The sequence below is a fragment of the Bubalus bubalis genome, chromosome 17 (genome assembly GCF_019923935.1).
Source record: "Bubalus bubalis isolate 160015118507 breed Murrah chromosome 17, NDDB_SH_1, whole genome shotgun sequence".
Classification (NCBI taxonomy): domain Eukaryota; kingdom Metazoa; phylum Chordata; class Mammalia; order Artiodactyla; family Bovidae; genus Bubalus; species Bubalus bubalis.
In genome coordinates this window covers 515,536-539,058 of record NC_059173.1, presented here as the reverse complement: position 1 = coordinate 539,058, position 23,523 = coordinate 515,536, and the positions used below count along the sequence as shown (strand labels likewise).

Sequence of the window (23,523 nt, the reverse complement as noted above, 5' to 3'; positions counted from 1 at the left end):
AGGCAAACATCTCAAAGAACAGCCCGTCGACGGCCATGGCGTAGATGATACGCGGCAGGCAAAAGAGGCCGCTGAGCTGGACGGTGGTCATGGCTGCGGCAGAGGGTGAGGGCTGGTCAGCGCGCCCAGCAGGCGGGCACCCCAGAGGCGCCTGAGTTTATCTGGGTTCTCGGAGTGAGCCTGAGTGCCTGCAAGCTGCAGGGCGGTCACCCCTCCTCCAGCCCAGGAATGGGACACCTCAGTCTAGGCTGCAGGCTGGGGAGGGGGCAATCTGGTGATGGCTGAGTCCCTGTGAACGGGAAGCATGTGCCCAGGCCGACATCCCACATATAAGAGGGCCAGCGGGTCCCTGCCCACAAGTCTGGGTGGAGTCTAATAATTAGCACCTCCCTGGGCTATAGCTGGTAAAACTGAAGCCCAGATGGAGACATGTGGTCCCCCCGCCAACCCGCCCCTGGAGACCAGGGTAGGACCCCACTCACCACAGATGGAGCCAGTCGCCACGAGGTAGCCAGCCCAGCTGTAGCCCCGCTGGTAGAAGGCGTCGGCGAGCGCGGAGTTAGGGTTCAGACTGTGCCAGGGGATCATGAGGGTGAGCACAGCAGAGACCAGGATGTAGGCAGCGGCCGCCAGCCCGAGCGACAGGGCGATGGCCAGGGGCACGGCGCGCTTCGGGTCCCGGGCCTCCTCGCTGGAGGCGGCAATGACGTCGAAGCCCACAAAGGCGTAGAAACAGGTCGCCGTGCCAGACATGACGCCAGAGAAGCCGAAGGGCGCAAAGCCGCCCTCCGCCTCACCCCAGTTGCTGGGCCGGGCGAGGATGAAGCCCAGCACAATGATGAAGAGGATGACAATCATGCTGACGGCCGACAGGGTGTGGTTGAGCCAGGAAGAGACGCGGGCCCCGCAGGAGACGAAGGCGGAGGCCAGAAGGATGATGCCGGCAGCCAGCCAGTCTGGACTTCTGGCCAGGAAGGGCACCTGCCAGACACCCAGGTGGGTCTCGGTGAAGTTCTGGATACGGTGGTCGAACATGGCGTCCAGGTAGCCGCTCCAGGCGCGGGCCACGGCGGCACTGGCGATGACGTACTCGAGCACGAGATTCCAGCCGATGAGGAAGGCCCACAGCTCGCCCATGGACACGTAGGTGAACAGGTAGGCAGAGCCCGTGCGGGGCACACGGGCCCCGAACTCCGCATAGCACAGGGCCGCCATCAGGGAGGCCACGGCGGCCACGACGAAGGACACGATCACGGCAGGGCCCGTGATCTCCTTGGCCACGATGCCTGTGAGCACATAGAGGCCGGAGCCCACCATGGAGCCCACCCCCAGCAGGGTCAAGTCCAGCGCGGACAGGCAGCGCTGCAGCGACGTCTCCATGGTGCTGTCCTCCAGCGGCTTCTGCCGCTTCAGCTTCTGGCAGAAGCGTGCCAGGCCGGCAGCGCAGGGCCGTCCCGGAGCCATCGTGGGCAGAGAGGAGCAGAGAGGAGCCCGGAGCCAGCTGCAGGCACCTACCAGGGCCAGAGAGGAGTGACGGGCTGCCCTGCCGGCAGTGTGATTGCAGCCTGGGTCCCAAGTGCCCTCAACAGTGGGCTCCCAGAGGGCTGGGCTGGGCTGGGTGGGAGGGCCGTCTGCCTCCAGGGCAGGGCAGGGAACCAAGTGGAGCTGAATCTGGGAGTGTTGTGGTGGGGGTGGGGCGGGGGTGGCAGCCCCAGGGAGCCAGACTGGGAGCCCAGCCTCCGGACCTGGGAACCCAGAGCCAGGTGGAAACCCGAGGCTTCCTGGGAGCTGGGCCAGGCCTCCAGCACCCGGAACAGGCGCTGGGCGTCTCCCGGGCTGCCACCTGGCCTCAGACGCCGGATCCCCCTCCTCCGCCCCGCAGGCCCGAGGAGCCGCGCAGCGGCCCAAACGAGCCGGGGATCCCAGGCTCCTGGCTGCGCCCTCGACCCCGACTCGCCGCCGCCGCCCCTGGAGCCAGCCTCACCGCCCACTCCTCAGGTACCCGAGCCTTCGCCTCCTCCCGGCCCGAGCCCGTCCCCTCTGCCACCCACCTGCCGCCGCCGCAGCCGCTGCCGCCACTCTGCGCTGCGCCCGCCCAGCCCGCCCCTGCGGTCCTTCCCCGCGCAGAGCCCGCCCCCAGCCCCGGGCGCCTGAGCCAGCGCGGCCGCACCTTGCTGACACAGAGCCGGGCAGCCCACCCCTTCCTCACCCTGGCTCCAGGGGTGCCCCATCCCTGGGTCTGGGAGGAAGCCCAGGCCAAGGCCAGCAGGGTGCCCCTGAGCGGGTGCAGTTCTGGAGGCAGGGGACGGGTCTGCAGCCCACCTGCATTCCGCTGGAGCAGACTCCCTCCTTGATCCTGCCACCCCCAACTCTGGGGCTCTCGGCCCTCCAGAGTCAGGCTGGCCCTGGTGAGCCGAGGGTGCAGGGCTGGCCGAGTGGCCAGCGTGGGGCGGCGGGAAGCCACCGCATACACGGCTGGGAGGGCCTGTGAGTTGGCAAGAGGCCCTACTGGCTGTTCTGAGCCTCTGGTTGCAGAGTGTCCCAAAGGAGCAAGCAGTCTGCAGGGCACCACCTGCAGCCCACCAGCACCCGGCACCCCCAGGCCCCTCAGATGCCAATGGCTGCCGCTTCTAGCCGAGGGGCACCTGTGTCAGGCCAGGAGGACCCTGGGGGGCCCCAGGGCAGCCCCCCACTGGTGACGTCAGTGAGAAGCGCGGCCAGTCCCACGTCCCATCACGTGACAGGCGTGTTCGGTCCTGGGACGGAGGGGCGTCTTTGTCCCACTTCTTTGAAAGTGAAAACACGGGTGTGGGTGTTCACGCCTTCGTGGAAGAATGGTGACGATCCATCCGAGCAAAGCCGAGCCACAACAGGTAGCCACTTCCTCCGGTACTCGTTTTCAGGCTCCTGTGTGGCTTGTGGAATTAGGGTTTCAGGGGCCCCTGCAGTCTGTCTGGCTCAGTGGGCTCCTGACGGGATGGTGGGGCCCCCCCCAACCCCGCAACCTGATACCACTTGGAACACTGCCTTAGCCAGCCCCTTGCTCCCTTCTGTTGTTTGGCTGCTTTTTTTTTTTTAATGAAAATGGTAGCAATTATTATTTTTATTTACTTTCTGCTGTGCCTTGCAGCATGGAGATCTTAGTTCCAAACCACAGACCAAATCTCCAGGCCCCCTGCATTGGGAGCACAGTCTTAACCACTGCACCATCAGGGAAGTCCTGGGCTGATAATGTCTTAAGGAGCTTCTCAGATGGGCTCCCACTTCCTCCAGGAAAGATGTCCGCCTTAACTTGTTCCCGTGTGGCCAGAACTGAGCAGGTATTCTTTGTTCTGAAGTGCCTCCACAGAAACGCAGAAAAATGCATTTCAAACCCAGAGGGCTGGGCAGTTTTATAACAGGAGGTCCCGAGAGGCTTTCCTGATGACCCTGAGAGAGTTGGTACACGTGCTTCAGGGCACTGACTTTTTCTGTGCCCAGAGTGCTCTTCCCGTAGGCACTAACACTCAGCGGGTAGTCAAGGCCACACTTGATTGACAGTAAACTGCAGCCTGCCAAGGATATGGCAGGGACCCCTGTGAACAGAGGCGCACCTTGAAAACGCAGCGAGAATATAGCACCAACAAACCAAGGAAGAAGAGGGAGCACTTCCCAGCTCATTGTGCAAGGCCAGGACTACCCTGATACCAGACCCAGCAAAGACAGCACAAGAGAAGTGCAGCCCAACCTCCCTTAGGAATGTAGATGGGACTTCCCCGGCGGTCTGGTGTTAGGACTCTGAGCTTCCACTGCAGGGACACAGGTTCAATCCCTGGTCCGGGAACTAAGGTCCTGTGGCCAAAAAAAAGGAGAAAATATAGACAGAAAATTGATCAACAAAATACTAGTTCATCAAATCCAGGAATGCATAAAAAGGGAGTGAGATTTATCCCAGGAATGCAAGGTTCACTTAATATATGAAAATCAATCAATGTAGTACACCATACTAATAAAGGACAAAACCACATGATCATCTCAAAAAACAAAAGAATGTTCAAGGAACTAGGAATCGAAGGACTGGCCTCAACCTGATGAAGACCATCTATGAAAATCCCTGCGCTCCTGTGTTCAGTGGTGAAAGCCTGAAAGCCTCCCCTTCCTGGCAGGAGTATAAAGATGTCCACTCCCGCCTCTCGTTTTCAACATCTTACTGGAGGGTCTAATCATGGCAGTTGGGTGAGAAAATGACATAAAAGGAATCCAGATAGGAAGGAGGAAAACTGTGTAGTCCCAGATGACATGACTCTATGTACTAGAAAATCCCAAAGAACACACACACACAAATATTAGAGCTAATAGGCAAGTTCAGCAAAAGTACAGGATAGAAGATGCATGTTAAAAAATCAATTGCATCACTACACACGAGCAGTGAGCTATCCAGAAATGAAATTAAGAAAACAATTCTACTTATGTAGCACCAGAAAGAATAAATTTATTTATAAACATGCTCAGAGTAAATTTAACAGAAGACGTGCAAGACTTATACCTGGAAATCTACTAAACATCACTGAAACGAAGAAGACCTAAGTAAGTGCAAGGACAGCCCGTGTTCATGGACTGAAGACTTAATGCACTCAAGATGGCTGCACTCCCCAGACGGGCCTGTGGATGCAGCGCGATCCCTATTCAGAGCCCAGCTGCCTGTTTTGCGGAAATCATCAAACTGATCCTAAAGTTCATATGGAGATGCAGGGGCCTAGAATAGCCAACACAGTGTTGAACAAGAACAGAGTTTGAGGACTCATGCTTCCTTTATTTCTAAACTAAATACAATGCTGCATCATCAGGACTGTTACTGAAATCAGGATAGACATGTTTTTAGGTTATCCACTGATCTTTTTACTAGCTCTACAGGACATTTTCCAAAACGGCATGTAGTTGGACCCATACAGTATGTAACCTTTTCAGATTGGCTCGTTTCACTTAGTAATATGTGTTTAAAGGTCTTATACCTTTTTTTAGGGGGGTGCCTAATGTCTTTTCATGGCTTGATAGCGCATTTCTTTGTAGTGCTGCGTTGTATTTCTTGTCTGGATGTACAACAGTTTATCCATTCACCTACTGAAGAACATTTTGGTTGCTTCCAAGTTTTGGTAAGTATGAATAAACACCCGCGTGCAGCTTTTTCTGCGGACGTTAAGTTTTCAACTCTTTTGGGTAAATATCAAGGAGTGTGACCCCTCGATCACGTGATAAGAGTACGTTTAGTTTTATGAAGAATCACGAGACCGTCTTCCAGAGTGGCCGTTCTGTCTGCGTCCCCGGCAGCACAGAGCGGGAGCGCCTGGCCTGCACGCCGTTACAGCGTGGGCTGGCGTCAGCACATCGGATTTCGGCTGTCTGAGGAAGTGCGTCATGGTTCAGGCGATAAAGAATCTGCCCACAAGGCAGGAGACGCGGGTTCCATCCCTGGGTCCGGAAGATCCCCTGGAGAAGGGAATGGCTACCCACGCCAGTATTCTTGCCTGGAGAATTCCATGGACAGAGGAGCCTGGCGGGCTACCGTCCATGGGGTCACGAAGAGTCGGACACACCTGAGTGATTAAGCCACACACAGTAAGTGTTAGTGGTTCCTCCCTGTTGTTTTAATTTGCAGTTCCTTCATGACATATGATGTAGAGCATCTTGATATTCTTATTTGCCATCTGTGTTTCTTCTTTGGTGAGGTGTCTGTTCAGATCTTTTGCCCATTTTAAATTGGGTTGTTGATGTTCTTATTGTTGCGTTTTTAGGGTTCTTTGTATATTTGGGGCAACAGTCCTTTACGTCTTTTGCAAATACTTCCTCCTAGTCTGTCTTCTCATTCTCCTGATGGCCAGTCGACTTTTGACAAGGGTGCCAAAACGACTCAGTGGGGCAAAGAATAGTCCGGAACAACTGGATATCCTCACGTAGATAAATGAAGTTGAACCCCTACCTCACACAGGATACAAAACTTAACTCAAAATGGACCCAAGACCTAAATGTAAGAGCTGAAATGCAAAACACGCTTTGTTAAATTTTTCTGAAGTGGAGCGCTGAAGGTGCTGGATGACGAATCTGCGATCAAGAGGCCATGACGGAGCGGAGAGAGAAGTCTGCTCCTCACTGGTCCTGGAGGAGGTGCCCAGCACTCTGCCAGGCCGCACCAGGCGGCTGAGGCACAGTGTGGGCAGAAAGTATGGCAGGACCTGCGGGATGCTTTTACCGGGGTCTGCAGGTGGAGGGTGGTGCTAGTGGCTAAAGAAAAGAAAGAAAAACCCTGCTTGCCATGCAGGACGCGTAAGAGACAGGGGCTTGATTCCTAGGTCGGAAAGATGCCCCGGAAGAGGGCATAGCAATCCATTCATGTATTCTTGCCTGGAGAATCCCATGGACAGAGGAGCCTGGCGGGCTACAGTCCATGGGGTCGCAGAGTCGGACAGGACTGAAGTAAGTTAGCACGTGGGTGGAGGGCTTTGGGCTTTCCAGGCTGGGTCTGGATTGATCGGTCCGAAGCAGAAAGAGTGGGGCTTTGGCAAGCTTATCTGAGGATCGCACGGGGTGGGGGGGTCTGTTCCCAGAAGGTGGGAGAGAATGCTTATCAGGAGGCGTTCTTATCAGGAATTCAGATTACTTAGCTGTGAGTCTGTTATCTGGGGCATGCCCTCTTGGGATGGGCTGATATCTGTCCAAGACCCCTGCAGGCTGCATGACCCTACAAAATGGAGACAAGAGACAACACGAGACAACAGGGTTATAAACTCTCAACAAACTTTTACAGGAAAACATATGAATAACTCTTCATGAATGTGGATTAGGTGGTGATTTTGTACAGATAGGTCCCTGAAGGAGGTATAGGAAGACCCTGAAGCAAGAGAACTCAATATAGTTTCTTAACATAACCAGATTAACTGGAACCTAAGGAATGATGGTGTTCACACTGTTGACCCTCATGATCCAACCAACCAGGGTCTGGACTTTGTCCGCCTTTGCCAGCATTCTCTGCTGCATTCCCTGCTCAAGCCCCTTTGTGAATACACATGTGCCCTTAACTTACGTCTGCCTCGATTTTGCTGGTGGGAGAGACACCGCTCTGGGAGATAGCCTTGGAGCTGTCCTCACTTGCTGCAAGTAACAGAGTCTTCCTTCCCTAGCTCTTTGACTCGGTTATATCTTTTGGTTAGACACCCACCAAGGGGCCACCTGATGTGAACAGCCGACTCATTGGAAAAGACCCTGATGCTGGGAAAGATTGAAGGCAGAAGGAGAAGAGGGTGACAGGGAATGAGCTGGTTGGATGGCATCACTGACTCAATGGACATGAACTTGGGCAAGCTCCGGGACCTGGTGAGGGCCAGGGAGGCCTGGCGTGCTGTGAGCCTGGCGTCAGACACAGCCTCGTGACTGAACAGTAACAAGGGGCCAGTGGGGTCTCCAGGGAGCAGCTTCCCCAACGTGACACCAAAAGTTCAAGCAATCTAAGAAAAACGTAGATGAGTTGAAATTCATCAGAGTTAAAAACTTTTGTGTTCACAGGATATCATCAAAAAGAAAGAAAAAAAATGTTTTAAAAATAGAGTAAAAGATAAATAAACAAACAAACGCTATCAAGAAAGTGGAGAGGGAATTCTTTGGCAGCCTGGTCGTTAGGACCTGGTGCTCTCACTGTGTGGTGGGGGCTCCCTCCCTGGTCAGAGAACTAAGACCCTGCCAGTGGGCAGCACGGCCCCCCAAAAAGTGAAAAGACAGAAATCCACAAAGTGGGAAGGAGTTTTGCAAATCCTATATCTGATAAGGAGATTGTATCCAGGATATGTAAAGAACTTTCACAACTCAACAACTCAATTAAAAACATGTAAAGAATCTGAATAGACATTTCCTGCTTTTTTTATTTCAAGTTTATTTGGCTGCTCTGGGTCTTTGCTGCGGCCCGAGGGATTTGCGCCGAGGCTTGCAGGGTCTTTACTTGGGGGCGTGTGATTTCTTAGTTGCAGCGTGTGGGATCTAGTTCCCTGATCAGGGGTCTAACCTGGGCCCCCTGCATCGGGAGCACCGAGTCTTAACCACTGGACCACCAGGAAAGTCCCAAAACATTTCTGCAAAGAAGATATACAGATGTCCAACAAGCACGTGGAAACATTCTCAACGTCATTCGTTATTAGGGCAAACCACAGCGCGCGGTACCCCTAGGATCTGTCATCAAAAGTCAGGTAAGAGTGTTGAAGATCATGTGGGGTGACTGGGACCCTCATGCACTGCTGGTGGGAACGGTGAGTTGGTGCAAATGCTTTGGAAAACCACTGAGCAATTCCTTAAAATGCTAAACATGAAGTTATTGTGTTGTAGCCACGCGTTCCAGGAAACAAACTCACTCAGAAAGACAATGCAGATGGTGGAGCTTATTACACCGGCGGGCCCAAGGGACAATCTCCTCTTAGCCAAGGACCCCGACCCGTTTTTGTGAAAACCTTATATACCCTAAGTGTATGTGCCCAAACCCACCTCCCCAAATTCCCTGAAACTAGTCTGAACAAAGGAAAAGATACAATCAAACTTAACCCGTGATCATGTGCCTTAAGCCTAGGTAGATAACAGTGGACAATTATCAATAGGCCTGTGGTCATACCCCAATAAGCAGAATAGAATGTATGGTTCTATTCAGTTGCACAGATAATTAGGGCATTCTTTTAGGTGGAGAGTCTAGGTACGAGCCCTGGGGCTATTCCTTCTGGTGCTCTGGTTTTCCAGCTGGTGTGTCATTTCCATAGATACTGGGCATAGAGTTCAAAGTCCACAGTCCAGCCCAAGATGGAGCCTGCTCTGTTTCCTCCTTTAATTGTGTGATCCAGACATAGCTCAGTTGGTAAAGAATCTGCCTGCAATGCATGCAACCCCTGTTTGATCCCTGGGTCATGAAGATCTGCTGGAGAAGGGACAGGCTACCCACTCCAGTATTCTTGGGCTTCCCTGGTGGCTCAGCTGGTAAAGAATCTGCCAGCAATGCAGGAGACCTGGGCTTGATCCCTGGTTGGGAAGGTCCCCTGGGGAAGTGAAAGGCTGCCCACTCCAGTATCCTGGCCTGGAGAATTCTATGGACTGTACAGTCCATGGGGTCACAAAGAGTGGAACACGATTGAGCGACTTTCGCTGTCACTTAGACATCCTGCTCCTACGTGTATACCCAAGAAATGAACACACGCGTCCGTGCAAAGACTTGCAGGTAAGTTTTCATAGCAGCGTTACTCAGAAGTGCCGAAAAGCAGAAGCAGCACAAACATCCAATGGATGACGCGTCAATAAAATATGAAATATCCATACAATGGAATATGACTTTTCTATAAGGATTAAGTAGTTGGTGGGACTTCCGCAGTGGTCCAGTGGCTAAGACTCCATGCTCCCAGTGCAGGGGGTGTGGGTTCAATCCCTGGCTGGGAAACTAGAATCATGTGTGCTGTGAGGCATGGCCAAAAAAAGAAGTGGTGATACCACATAGATAAATCTTGAAAGCATTATGCTAAGTGAAAAAAACCAGTTACAAAAGACCACATATTGTGTCATTTTATTTATAGGACTAGGCGAATCCATAGAGATGGAGAGTAGATTAATGGTTTCCATGGGGGTTTGGGGGTAGGGGGTGGGAAGTGACTGCTTCCCAGGTACAGCGTTTCTTTTTGGGGTGATTAAAATATTCTGAAATTATGTAGTGGCAATGGTTGCACAGTTGCATGGATATAAAAAAAATGGAACTGTACATTTTAAGCTGGAGAGTATTATTTGTTCATTCACTAAGTTGTGTCCGACTCTTTGAGACCCCATGGACTGAAGCACGACAGGCTTCCCCGTCCTTCACCAACTCCTGGAGTTTGCTCAAACTCATCTCCATTGATTTGGTGATGCTATCCAACCATCTCATCCTCTGTTGCTCCCTTCTCCCCCTGCCTTCAATCTTTCCCAGCATGAGGGTCTTTTCCAGTGAGTTGGCTCCTCACATCAGGTGGCCAAAATATTGGCGCTTCAGCTATCAGCATCAGTCCTTCCAATGATTATTCCGGGTTGATTTCCTTTAGGACTCACTGGTTTGATCTCCTTGCAGTCCAAGGGACTCTCAAGAGACTTCAGTTCTTCAGTGCTCCACCTTCTTTATGGTCCAATTCTCGAATCTGTACGCAACTACTGGAAAAACCACAGTTTGGACTAAATGGACTTTTGTCGACAAACTGATGTGCCTGCATTTTAATACACTGTCTAGGTTTGTCATAGCTCTTCTTCCAAGGGGCAAGCGTCTTTTAATTTCATGGCTGCAGTCAGTTTTAAGCCAGCTTTTTCACTCTCCTCCTTCACCCTCATCAAGAGGCTCTTTAGTTCCTCTTTGCTTTCTGCCATTAGAGTGGTATTATCTGCATATCTGAGGTTGTTGATATTTCTCTTGGCAGTCTCAATTTCAGCTTGTGATTTATCCAGCCCGGCATTTCGAACGATGGACTCTGCATGTATTATGGTACGTGAATAAAGTTGTTATAAAAATAAAAGATAAAGCATCCGTTGTTTGTAAGAAAGAACTCCAGGGACAGGAAGGGCTGAGTGGCCAGAGAACCAGATGAAACCTCTGGTTGCCCAACAGAGATGCTCCTTTGGTAAACAGTGGGACAAAGGAGTTGGGGCCAAAGAAACCTTCCATTTTCCCACGCCGTCGCTATCTTTTTCTCCGCTTTTCTGTCTGCTGCAGCTTCTGTCCTCTCTTTTCTAATGCCGGCCACCCTGAGTCTGCTATTCTCCCCTGGGCCACATTTAGCCCAGAGTTCACCATTCAAAGCCCATCAACGTGTTGTGCCGTGTTCTCTCTCCAAACTGACCCTCATGACTCCTCCCCATGAACTGGTTTCCCAGCTCTTCCTTCTTCCTTTTTGTTTTTCCTTTTGGGCTGAGCCTCGAGGCTTGCACAATCTTAGTTTTCCATCAGGGATGTCCGTCTTCCTTGTTTCTGTCCCCTGCCGTTGGCACTGGCACCTGTTCCAGCCCTTACTAGGGCTGATCACTCTCCCTCATTTCCGGTCAGCCCCTCTGCCCACAGCTGGCCCAAGTTCCTTGCACCAATCCTGTTGGACCTCCCTGAAGAAGAGAAGGGCTTCTGTTTTTCTCTGGCTAGTGGCCCCACCCTTCTAACTCCCAGGCCACAGTCTCTGAAATCTTTCGAAGCAAGGGAGGAATGGAGCTGAAATTAGTCACACTGAATCCATGGTGGTGATGAGTGTGGCTCAAACCCAGATCATTTGCTCTGCCACTGTGAATATTACCTCAGCCTCTGTTGACCTAGCAGTGGTAGGCAGGGTAAGAAATCTGCATTTTTACCTACTTAAAAAAAATGTTGGCCACCAGGTCTTCGTTGTAGCACGCTGGCTCTTCAGTTGTGGTGAGAGCTCAGTAGTGGTCCTGCAGCCTGTGGGATCTTAATCCCCTGACGAGGGATCTAACTTGGATCCCCTGCATTGGAAGGTGGATTCGTAAGCACTGGACCATCAAGTAAGTCCCTCATCTATGCTTTTAACCTTGTTTAGTTTTTGTGTGCTCAGTTGCTCAGTCATGTCTGACTCTTTGCTACCCTTTGGATCATAGACCACGGGGCTCCTCTGTCCATGGGGTTTCCCAGGCAAGAATACTGGAATGGGTTGTCATTTCCTTCTCCAGAGCATCTTCCCCACCCAGGGATCAAATCGTCTCCTGCACTGGCAGGTGGATTTCTTGCCACTGCAACACCTGGCTTCAGTTCAGTTCAGTTCAGCTGCTCAGTCGTGTCCGACTCTTTGCGACCCCATGAATTGCAGCACGCCAGGCCTCCCTGTCCATCACCAACTCCCGGAGGTCACTCAAACTCATGTCCATCGAGTCAGTGATGCCATCCAGCCATCTCATCCTCTATCATCCCCTTCTCCTCCTGCCCCCAATCCCTCCTAGCATCAAAGTCTTTTCCAAGGAGTCAACTCTTCACATGAGGTGGCCAAAGTACTGGAGTTTCAGCCTCAGCATCAGTCCTTCCAATGAACACCCAGGACTGATCTCCTTCAGAATGGACTGGTTGGATCTCCTCTCAGTCCAAGGGACTCTCAAGAGTCTTCTCCAACACCACAGTTCAAAAGCATCAATTCTTCGGTGCTCAGCTTTCTTCACAGTGAAACTCTCACGTCCATACATGACCACTGGAAAAACCATAGCCTTGACTAGACGGACCTTTGTTGGCAAAGTAATGTCTCTGCTTTTGAATATGCTATCTAGGTTGGCAATAACTTTCCTTCCAAGGAGTAAGCGTCTTTTAATTTCATGGCTGCAATCAACACCTGGCTTAGTATATAATTTATGCCTATAGATTATTATATATAATTTATATTTACTTATATTCCCTTGACTTTACTCCCTTTTGGACCTGCCTTCTCAAAGATTTCAGCTCATTCGGGTTGTGCTTAAAAGAGCCGAGAAGGGGCTCTTCTCTTTGGGTAAACACAGATTCTCCTACGGACCAGCAGCAGGAACGGGGGATTTTGGGAGAGTGGTGAACTGAGGGTATCCAGCCCCCATTCCAGGAACCTGGGAAATCCCATGTGTCCTTCAGCCAAGGTCTGTGTAGTTCTCTGGCCTCCTGCAGTGGCCACCTGTGAGGTCTCCTGTCCCAGCTTCCCAGTAAAAAATGGCCAAGTTAACCTGCCTCGGCTGCCAGCTGGTATACCCGCCCCCACTGGCAGGTACCCAGGCCCACTGGCCTGGCCACCATCTGCCCTTCTTCACTGCAACTTTCCAACGTCCCTGTTCCCCTGCCCAGCCTAGCCTCGCCCTCCCACCCACCTGCCCTGCTTTGATCCTTGGGAAACTCGCGATACTTCGAGACCCCTGCGTAAGTCCGGTCCCTGAAAGCGGAAGTGCCCTGCCCAGCTTCGTGGCACTGCCTTCCCGGAGCCTGTCAGTTGGTCGGCAGCAGGTGCCACCAGCAACAGGCTGCCAATTGAAGAGTGTTTCCACGTGTCTGCCAGGCCCGCAAACCCGCTGCAGGGACCAGCCCTGCTTCTTCTCGCGCCCCGCGCGGCTCCGCAATTTACAGATGAACCACCGAGGCCTCCCACCAACCGCCCGTCTCCGCCCTTCGCGGTGGCTCAGGAGGCGCCAGCGCGCAGCTTCCCGCCCAAAGTGAGGACCAATGAAAAGCGGGTTTGCCTGCGAGAACTGGCCAATCACCATTGCTGTCCTGGCCGGGGTCGGGATCCCAGAGCGGTCAGAGCCAATGGCCATCCTGCGGCCGGCGGCCGGCGAGCCAATCAGGACACGCAGTGCGGGGACGCGCGTAGGCAGTTGGGCGCGTGTCGTCGGACTGAGAAGAGGTTGAAGAGGCTCGTGGCCCGGGGGTGACCACCATGGTAGGGGCCGGAGGGGCCTAGGGGGCAGGCCTGGGCCCGCTGAGGGGCTGGGGAACAGGACTGGAGGGCGGCGGGGCGGGGGACGGGCCTGGACGGGCGGCGGGGCCGGGGAACAGGACTGGAGGACGGCGGGGCGGGGGACGGGCCTGGACGGGCGGCGAGACCGGCGGCGGGGCCGGGGAACGGGCCTGGACGGGCGGCGGGGCCGGCGGCGGGGCCTGGACCAGCTGAGGGGCTGGGGAACAGGACTGGAGGGCGGCGGGGCCGGGGGACGGGCCTGGACGGGCGGCGGGGCCGGGGGGACGGGCGACGGGCTGGGGGGGCCGGGGGCCGGGCCGGGACGGGCGGCGGGGCCGGGGGACGGGCTCATGTGGCGGTCCGGTGTCTGGAGCGTGCTGGTCACGGGTGGGCGCCGCTCGCTTCGCCAGTGCAGTAAATGGCTCCCAGCCTCGCCGTTCCAGACTCTTCTTTCTCGAAGCAAAAGCCAGGGGTCTGTGCCTGAGCGCTCTTATGGGTCTGTGTGTGAGCTCACGAGGGCAGTTACGGAAATAGGCCTTGAGATACTGAGTGACAGAAGACCGTATGTGCTGAAAAGAAGTGGCTCCCTCAATTAGGGTTGTGAGGTGTTTTGTTCATTTAAAGCAAAATCAAGCACACAGGAATAGATGTGCTTATATTCCCCTTTTCTCGCGTCTCTTTTTTTCAGTGTTCAAACAGCTGGGGTCCCTCCATGTGCAAAGACCTGCGTCCTTGTTTACCAGTCGTTGCCTAGTATTTTAGGGCTGGATGCGTGTCTTGAGCCTGTTTTGAATTGCTGGATGTTTGGGTATTTTCCAGTCTTTTACGCGTGGAGTTGCGGGGAGGAATCTGTGCCTGTGGTGTTTCTCACTGGTGTATGTGGGGCCCCAGAAGTGAATGAGACATAGTTTCAGATTCCCTTTCATCACCAACACATATATGAGAATTCCTGTTTTCCCGCAGCAAGGTTAGGCTTCTGCCTTCGATTTGTTCATTTTTCTGTTCTCAAGTCGTAGGTTTCTAGTTAATGGTTGAATTATTAATGACATTAATAATTTGCACACCAGTGAAAGGCAGCCAACAGCTCTGTCACTGCGTGTCCTAGACCAGTCACCCTTATGTGGAGAGGCTAGAATGAGCCCTGGCAGGGCTTTACCTGGCCCAGTTCATGTCTCTCTTGTTTCCGATTAACTGAGACTGATGTCATCCTCCTCTTCTCATCCCTGTGGTAGCTTTCAAACCTGAAGAAAGTTCGTAACTGGATTAATAACTCACACTAGCCTGTGCACTCTCCCTTTGCAACACTTGGTTTTGAGGTTTCTCTTCTTGGCTATTGAACACCATAACATCTAGCTGCTCAAAAACATTTATTTCTAGCTGTGAATTATTCCAAGTATAAAGGAAAGGTATCCTCTGTTACCTGATGGGTAAAAGGATGTTTTAGGATTAGGAGTTTGTGCATTAAGGGCTGTTGTTTTTAGCAAAGGCTTTATCTTGAATAAGAAAAATACAATGGTTAACACTTTAAGAAGAGCTCTTCAGCCATTTGTTGGTGTAACAGGGTTTTCTCAAGTTGAAATGTCAAGTTCACGGTACTTAGTTTAACCAACAAAATTCGGAAACGTGTGATGAGGGGGAGGTGGTGATGAGTTGGTGTGAATATAACCTGAAATAAATTACACTGAACTCCGATAAAGCCTCAGCCATTGCAGATACCTTCCCTTTGTGTTAGAAGGGTTTATGTCTCAAGATTAATTTAATGGGAATTACAGTGGCAGAAATTTTTGTAAAATCCTATTTTCTGCGTCCTAGAGGCTCATCACAAAGTTGAGTACCTTCTGGAGAACCTGCCTGGCCTCAGAGAGTAATGTGTTTCTGGTTCAGCATTGCAGTTTGATTGGAATCAGAAAGAACTAGAAAATCAGCTAGGATTTGGGCCCTTTTCTTTCACTTACTAAGGACAAGACCAGAAGCTGAATTTCTAGCCTTCCAGACCTTCACTCTTAAGAGCTTGGAGTTTAAAAATGGAATATGATCATGATTGATGGGAAAATAATACCTGTGTTTAACATTATCTGTCTCATGGCCATTTGGATGGCCATTTTCTCTTCACTCAGCCTTTTTTTTTTTCCAACCTCGCTGCACTGCTTTCAGGACCCTAGTTTCCTAACCAGGGATTGAACCTGTGCCCCCTGCAGGGGAAGCTCGGAGTCCTGACCACTGGCCGGCCAGGATTCCCCTGCAGGGGAAGCTCGGAGTCCTGACCACTGGCCGGCCAGGATCCCCAGATTCTCTCCTTTTAATGAGCTTCAGTAGTGTGTGTGAGGAATTTGTCCATCTCATCTGTATCAGTCGTGAAATCCTCTTTTTCCTTCCTGATACTGGCAATTAGTCTTGTCTTTTTCTGGATACATTTGGCCAGGGGCTCATCAGTTTGGTTGTTTAGCTCCGACCAGGTGCTGGTTTCATTGACTCTACTCTGGGTTTTTTCACCCCTCTTTTCTGTTCAGTTTCTTTTCTTATACTGGCTTTTTAATGCCTTTTTTTTTTTTTTTTTTTTGCTTTTTATGTTATGTTGCTTCTTATACTTGCTTTTTTGTCTGCACAACTTGGATATTTGCTCTTGTTCTAGTTGATTAAAGTAGAAGCCTGTGTGTATGCGAAGTTGCTTCAGACATGACTGACTCTGTGTGACCCCATAGACTGTAGCCTACCAGGCTCCTCTGTCCATGAAATTCTCCAGGCAGGAATACTGCAGTGGGTTGCCATGCCCTCCTCCGGGGGATCTTTACAAGCCAGGCATGGAATCTGAGTCTCTTGTGTCTCCTGCTTTGGGCAGGCAGGTTCTTTACCACTAGCACCACCTAGGAAGCCCCAGAAGAGTTTGTAAGGCAGGAAACATTTTCCTCTCTGGGTTCTTCTGGTTGGTCTTATGATCAGATTGACAGAAGACAGATTAACATGAGAAAATCAAATTTCATTTTATATATATGGAAGTTTTGTCAGTGTAGGATCTGAGAAGTGACAAAAGCAGACTCTTTATATATCTTTTTAGACAAAGAATCAGTTATTTATAAAGATTTGAAGAAAGAAAGGGGTTTTTGCTGGGGGTCTCAAGATAATGAAGCAGTAACAGAGTTTGCTTCTGCAGCTTTCTCAGCCTTACCTCCTGTCTCCAGGGACCACAGCGCCCTCCGTCCTCCTGACAGGAGCTTTTCACCTGTGTTCGGGAACAAAGGAGGTCAGAGCCTGCTGCTCCCAGCGCCTGGTCCTCAAGGGTGCTAATGAGAAGTGCTCAGTGCGCCGCCAGCATATTTGGGGTGGCCTGCCCTGAGCCCCATCAGGTCTTTTCTGGTTTAAATATTTATTCATCTGACTGCACTGGCCTTAGTTGTGGCACTTGGGGTCTTTAGTTGCGGCGTGGGGGATCTAGTGCCTTGACCAGGGACTGAGCCTGGGACCCCTGCTTTTGCAGGGCGGAGGAGTCGCCACTGGGCCACCAGGAAGATCCCTCCATCAGATTTTACAGGCACACACACACACACACACACACACACACACACACACACACACTTCCCTGGTGCTCAGTGGTGAAGAGTCTGCCTGCCGGTGCAGGACGTGCAGAAGATGCGGGCTTAATCCCTGGGTTGGGAAGATCCCCTGCAGAAGGAAATGGCAGCCCGCTCACTATTCTTGCCTGGAGAACCCCATGGACAGAAGAGCCTGGCGGGCTGCAGTCCATGGGGTTGCAGAGTTGGACACAGCTGAGCACGTGCGTGCGTGCACACACACACGCAGCACACACACACGCGCGTGCTTACCTTTGAGCGCTGCTCTGGGCGCTGCCCATAGTGTTGTATGTCATGTTTTCACTTTTATTCCTTTCAAAATACTTTCTCATTTTCCTTGTTATCCATTCCCAAATATTTGGGGATTTCGCGGACATCTTTGTGTTCCTTGATTTGTAATTTAATACTAGTTTCAGAAAATATATTTTGTACTATTTGAATTTTTAAAAATTAAAACCTTTATTAAGAAGTGCTTGGGGACTTCCTTGGCAGTCCATTAGTTAGGACTCCGTGCTTCCAATGCAGGAGGCATGAGCTCGATCCCTGGTTAGGGAACTAAGACCCCACGTGCCACCGGCATGGCCAGAAAGGTGCTTGCAGTTTGTTCAGCTTTTGAAAATACCAAGTTGCAAGCTTTTTAACACATACTGATTCAGCTGCTTCAGGTCTCAGGTGCAGCGTGAGTGATCTTTGATCTTCACTGGGGCTTGTGCGATCTTTTTTTTTTTAGTTTGGCATGCAAGATCTTTGCAAGTATGTAATTTGACAAGGTTTAATGTCAATATTGGAGAAGGCAATGGCAACCCACTCCAGTACTCTTGCCTGGAAAATCCCATGGATGCAGGAGCCTGGTGGGCTGCAGTCCATGGGGTCGCTAAGAGTCTGACACGACTGAGCGACTTCACTTTCACTCTTCACTCTCATGCATTGGAGAAGGAAATGGCAACCCACTCCGTGTTCTTGTCTGGAGAATCCCAGGGACGGGGGAGCCTGGTGGGCTGCCGTCTATGGGGTCGCACAGAGTCAGACACGACTGAAGCGACTTAGCTCCCCGTCCCTGGGATTCTCCAGGCGAGAACACTGGAGTGGGTTGCCATTTCCTTCTCCAATGCATGAGAGTGAAGAGTGAAAGTGAAAGTGAAGTTGCTCAGTTGTGTCCGACTCCATCCATGGGATTTTCCAGGCAAGAGTGCTGGAGCGGGGTGCCATTGCCTTCTCCTCAGCTTTCTGCTGGGATGCTGTAAATATACCTGGGAAGAGTTTGATCCTTCTGTGTCCTGCTCTTAAGCTTTCTTGGGTGGGTTCAGGGCAGTCTTTAGGGTCGGCCTCACTTGGCCCCATTGCTGAGGACCGCCCCCCACCCCCCTGAGCTCTCTGCCTCAGGACGTCTTCCTGCCACAGCAGGCGTGGGCTCAGCTGCTCCCCCGCTGTGCTGAGCAGCCACAGTGAGGACCTTGGGCCTCCCTGCTGCCCCGGGCCCCCTTGGCGCAGCTGTCTCTTCTCCAGCACCAGACTTTCCAGCTGCCTTGGCCTCTCAACACAGGACTCCCCTACTCAACCCTGGGCGATCCCAGGGCTTTGCTTGGGTCTCCTCTCTCAGCTGCAGCCTGGATGTGCTGGGACCTCTGCCGGGCTTGCCTTGTTCCCTGCTCAGAGGCCTCACTCAGTGTTCTGTGCTGCCTGTTGTCTGATGACTGAGAAGTGTTATTTCATACACTGTGTCTGATTTTTTGAGCCATTGCTTACATCAGGTTGGTAAATCCAGCCTTGGGTGGAAACAGAATGGCTTGATGCTAATTTTGTGTAGGTTTCTACTGCTTTTTATTGAGTGTTGGGAAGACGTTTATAATGACTCTATTCCTGTTCACAGTTCAGGTCTGTCTCCATGCTGGCTAGGCAGGTGCTCAGACAGAAAATGACTTCCTCCTTTTGCATTCCAGTCCCGTGATGAAAAGGACATCTTTTTTGGGTGTTAGTTCTAGAAGGTCTTGTAGGTCTTCATAGAACCATTCAACTTCAGCTTCTCCGGCATTAGTGATTAAGGCATACACTGGGATTACCGGGATATTGAATGGTTTGCCTTGGAAACGAACAGAGATCATCCTGTCATTTTTGAGATTACATCCAGGTACTGCATTTCAGAATCTTTTGTTGACTATGAGGGCTGCTCCATTTCTTCTAAGGGATTTTTCCCCACAGTAGTAGATATAATAGTCATCTGAATTAAACTCGCCCATTCCCGTTCATTTTAGTTCACTGATTCCTAAAATGTGGATGTTCACTCTTGCTAATCCTGTTTTGACCACTTCCAATTTACCTTGATTCATGGGCCTAACACTCCAGGTCCCTCTGCCTTGTTGTTCTTACATCATCAGACTTCCTTTCACCACCAGACGTGTCCACAACTGGGTGTTGTTTCTGCTTTGGCTCAGCCTTTTCATTTCTCTAGAACTATTTCTCTGCTCTTCTTCAGTAGCATGTTGGGCTCCTATTGACCTGGGAAGCTTGTGGGACAAAGTCCGACAAGACCCTAAGATATTAGATACTATTATCTAATATAGTATCTATATTAGATACTAAATATAGATACTAATATCTTTTGGTTTGTATATTAGATACAAACCAAAAGATAGTAGAACTATTAATTTAAGAAGTCAGGTACATCTGCGTGCCGCGCAGAGACCACGGCCGTGTTGCCAGGCCTCACTCGTTGCTCTGCTTCCAGCGCGAGTGCATCTCCATCCACGTGGGGCAGGCGGGCGTCCAGATCGGCAACGCCTGCTGGGAGCTGTACTGCCTGGAGCATGGCATTCAGCCCGACGGCCAGATGCCCAGCGACAAGACCATCGGCGGCGGGGATGACTCCTTCAACACGTTCTTCAGCGAGACCGGGGCCGGCAAGCACGTGCCCAGGGCCGTGTTCGTGGACCTGGAGCCCACCGTGGTCGGTAGGTACCCTCCCACTTGGCAAGGGACGCCCAGAACCTTCGCCGGGTGCCTCCAGGTCAGAAGCACGAGGTAGTTTCCGAGGGGAGCGGCCACCCAGGAGACGACAAGACAGTCACCCCGGAGCCCGGGAGACCCAGGCCACGGGGTGCGCGGGGCAGTCAGGCTGGCGTCCGTCCAGGGTGGCAGGACCGTCCCAGTGACGCCTGGGGTGGAGCGGCAGGTGTGGGCGAGAGGCGCCCGCAGAGCCGCCTGGGCGCTCCCGTCCTTTGGGAACCCGCCACGCTGAGGCTTCTTCTGGGTCGATGGACCGCCGGAGCCGAAAATGGCAGGTGGGGCGTATCTGTCTTGGAGACTCTCCTGGGAGACCTGACCCCAGGCCAGGGAGGAACGGTGCGGGCCTGCAGACGGGCGGGTCCCAGAGCCGGCCACGGGGGTGGGACCGGCGTCCTCCAAGCCCGGCCGGCGTCCTCCAAGCCCGGCCGCTGTCCCCCGCAGATGAGGTGCGCACGGGGACCTACAGGCAGCTCTTCCACCCGGAGCAGCTGATCACCGGGAAGGAAGACGCGGCCAACAACTATGCCCGTGGCCACTACACCATCGGCAAGGAGATCGTCGACCTGGTCCTGGACCGCATCCGCAAACTGGTGAGGGGGGCCCGGGGGCTCCCGGCGGGGAGGGGAGGGGAGGCTCTCGGCGGCGCGTGCGGCCCGGCTCACGCCTCTCCCTCCCGCAGGCGGACCTGTGCACGGGGCTGCAGGGCTTCCTCATCTTCCACAGCTTCGGGGGCGGCACCGGCTCGGGCTTCGCGTCGCTGCTCATGGAGCGGCTCTCGGTGGACTACGGCAAGAAGTCCAAGCTGGAGTTCGCCATCTACCCAGCGCCCCAGGTCTCCACGGCCGTGGTGGAGCCCTACAACTCCATCCTGACCACGCACACGACCCTGGAGCACTCGGACTGCGCCTTCATGGTGGACAACGAGGCCATCTACGACATCTGCCGGCGCAACCTGGACATCGAGCGGCCCACGTACACCAACCTCAACCGGCTCATCGGGCAGATCGTGTCCTCCATCACGGCCTCCCTGCGCTTCGACGGCGCCCTCAACGTGGACCTGACCGAGTTCCAGACCAACCTGGTACCCTACCCCCGCATCCACTTCCCCCTGGCCACGTACGCCCCGGTCATCTCGGCCGAGAAGGCCTACCACGAGCAGCTGTCCGTGGCCGAGATCACCAACGCCTGCTTCGAGCCGGCCAACCAGATGGTCAAGTGTGACCCTCGCCACGGCAAGTACATGGCCTGCTGCATGCTGTACCGGGGGGACGTGGTCCCCAAAGACGTCAACGCGGCCATCGCCACCATCAAGACCAAGCGCACCATCCAGTTTGTGGACTGGTGCCCGACCGGGTTCAAGGTAGGCTGGGCGGTGGCGTGTGCGCAGCTTTCTGCCCGTGGCCGGCCCCGGGTCGGGTGCTGACCCACACGGAGGGTCCCCTGTTCCAGGGCAGCTGGGCTGCAGGGACAGCAAGGTTAGTGATCGGTGTGCTGGACGCCTTGATCTCGATCAGTACTTGATGTACCTTTACTTCTCACAACCAACCCATAATGCTCATGGGCTAACATTACTAATATCTTACACTTCAGAGACAGAGGCTGAGACAGCTTTTAGAACCTAACGGCCTCAGGGGCAGCGACGGAAGGAGGGAGCTTTCAGAGACCTCAGACTGCAGGCCTGCCTGTCCTCACGTTTCCCCGCTGCTCGCCCCAAGAACCTGGTCAGAGTCCGGGGGCTCATCTGTGATAGAAACAACGGGTTTCGATCCCGCATTACTTCAGTGACCAGTTGTCACTGGATCTTAGGCGGCGTTTGTTTCTGTAGAGGATCTTCCATTCATTGCGCAGTACTTTCTGTGGGGCCAAGGGTGGCTCCCTGCTGTTTCTCCAAGCCAGACTTGGAGTGCCGCCTCCCATACAAAACCACACTGATGATTCAGTGGCTCTTCCAACTGTGCTTAGTGTCACAGTGAAACGTCTGCCCAGAGAGGAGCATCCTGAATTTGAAGCCAAGTCCCAGAATGTCCCACTTTAGACCCCGGATCACCAGGCTAAGTGCCTGGCCACGCCTGGGCTTGTTAACCCTGCGCCCTCTTCTCGTTGAGTCCTTTTTCACAAGCGATCTGCGTTAGATAAAGTGCTGGATCCCGCGTCTAAACCCTGATGGGTCCCTTCAGTGTCTGGGAGTTGCCATCTCCAGGGCCTTTGTAGATTGAAAATGAGGACAAGTAGCAGCGATGTGTGGGTCTTCGTTTTCCCATTTTAAATATCAGAGCTTGCCTCTGACCACACCCACGTTGTTGCACCCACCTGGCCTCTGTGAGCCCCACTTCAAGACACCTTGACACGGACCACCTGAGGGTGTACAACTCACACATGTAAAGTGACTCTCAGGGATAACGTGTATGTAACGGGTTTCACCAATCTGGAGATATCCACGAAATTACACCTTCCATAGATGTTTGCAGGCCTCTGAGGTTTGGTTATAGGTTGGGGTTGAAAGCTTTTATTTTTTTTGCCATGTCACCCGGCAGGGGGGATCTTAGTCCCTAGCCCAGATATCAGCCCTTGGCCCCCCTGCAGTAAACCACAGCATCTGGACCACCAGGGAAGTCTTTTCTTCTTCCATTCTTCTTGGTTTGAGGAAGTTTCCTTTCAGTGCCCTTACTTTGACCTTTGGAAGGGAAGGCTGCCACCCAAGGCATTCTCAGCTGGGCAGCACTCTGTGGGGTGCCTGGCACTGTGCCCAGGCTTCCCGTCCTGGCTGAGTCTGAGCCAGAGGGGAGGCCAGTCTGGGGAGGTACAGGAGGTCACACTGCTGTCCCCAGGGAAGACAGTTCACCCCTGATGTTGAATCCTCACTTGTCAGTCTGAGTGTGACTTCACGTGTTAACAACCATTTGCTCAGTGGTGTACCATTTTCGTGGAATCTTTTTCCATGTTTGTATTAGGTTTTCTCATTATAAAAGTGTGTATGTGGCAAGATAATTTAGTCATGCAGAAGGCTGAAAAGCAAGTGAAAGTGTAGGGTATTAAACAGTGGCAGATACTGCCAAAAAATACAGTACCCGTTCCTACAGGGCATCATCTAAAGTGGGTCCATGCATTTCCGAGGCCACACTCCCCACTTCGTGTTCTCCTTCTCTGGCAGGTGGGCATCAACTACCAGCCCCCCACGGTGGTCCCGGGGGGAGACCTGGCCAAGGTGCAGCGGGCCGTGTGCATGCTGAGCAACACCACGGCCATCGCCGAGGCCTGGGCCCGCCTGGACCACAAGTTCGACCTCATGTACGCCAAGCGCGCCTTCGTGCACTGGTACGTGGGGGAGGGCATGGAGGAGGGCGAGTTCTCGGAGGCCCGGGAAGACCTGGCGGCGCTGGAGAAGGATTACGAGGAGGTGGGCGTGGACTCGGTGGAGGCGGAGGCCGAGGAAGGGGAGGAGTACTGAAGGGGGCGCAGCCGCAGCCCCACACCGGGTCCCCCGAGGGACCCGTCACAGAAATGTTTCCCTATTAAAAGTTTTTTCAGTTAAA

General features: G+C 52.9%; 1 protein-coding gene across 2 annotated transcripts; it reads left to right on the top strand.

Annotated features, from left to right (window-relative positions):
* The first annotated feature begins 273 nt into the window (after positions 1 to 273).
* On the top strand, positions 274 to 23,523 carry LOC102413407 (tubulin alpha-3 chain). Of its 2 annotated transcripts, none has more exons than XM_044930595.1 (5): positions 274 to 1,998; positions 19,713 to 19,935; positions 20,432 to 20,580; positions 20,670 to 21,350; positions 23,142 to 23,523. In XM_044930595.1, the coding sequence occupies exons 1-5, from the start codon at positions 430 to 432 to the stop codon at positions 23,436 to 23,438; spliced, it is 2,919 nt and encodes a 972-aa protein (XP_044786530.1). In that variant the 5' UTR covers positions 274 to 429; the 3' UTR covers positions 23,439 to 23,523. The 2 variants fall into 2 exon arrangements, with proteins under 2 accessions (XP_044786530.1, XP_025122971.1); XM_025267186.2 differs by lacking the exon at positions 274 to 1,998 and adding an exon at positions 13,244 to 13,400.

What these genes read in the sequence shown, in the direction of transcription:
- LOC102413407 (XM_044930595.1), top strand. Translation starts at nt 430, where the DNA reads ATGTGGTCCCCCCGCCAACCCGCCCCTGGAGACCAGGGTAGGACCCCA. An exon ending in CCTCACCGCCCACTCCTCAG is followed by an intron (nt 1,999 to 19,712) that starts GTACCCGAGCCT and finishes CTCTGCTTCCAG; the next exon opens with CGCGAGTGCATCTCCATCCA. An exon ending in GGTGCCCGACCGGGTTCAAG is followed by an intron (nt 21,351 to 23,141) that starts GTAGGCTGGGCG and finishes CTTCTCTGGCAG; the next exon opens with GTGGGCATCAACTACCAGCC.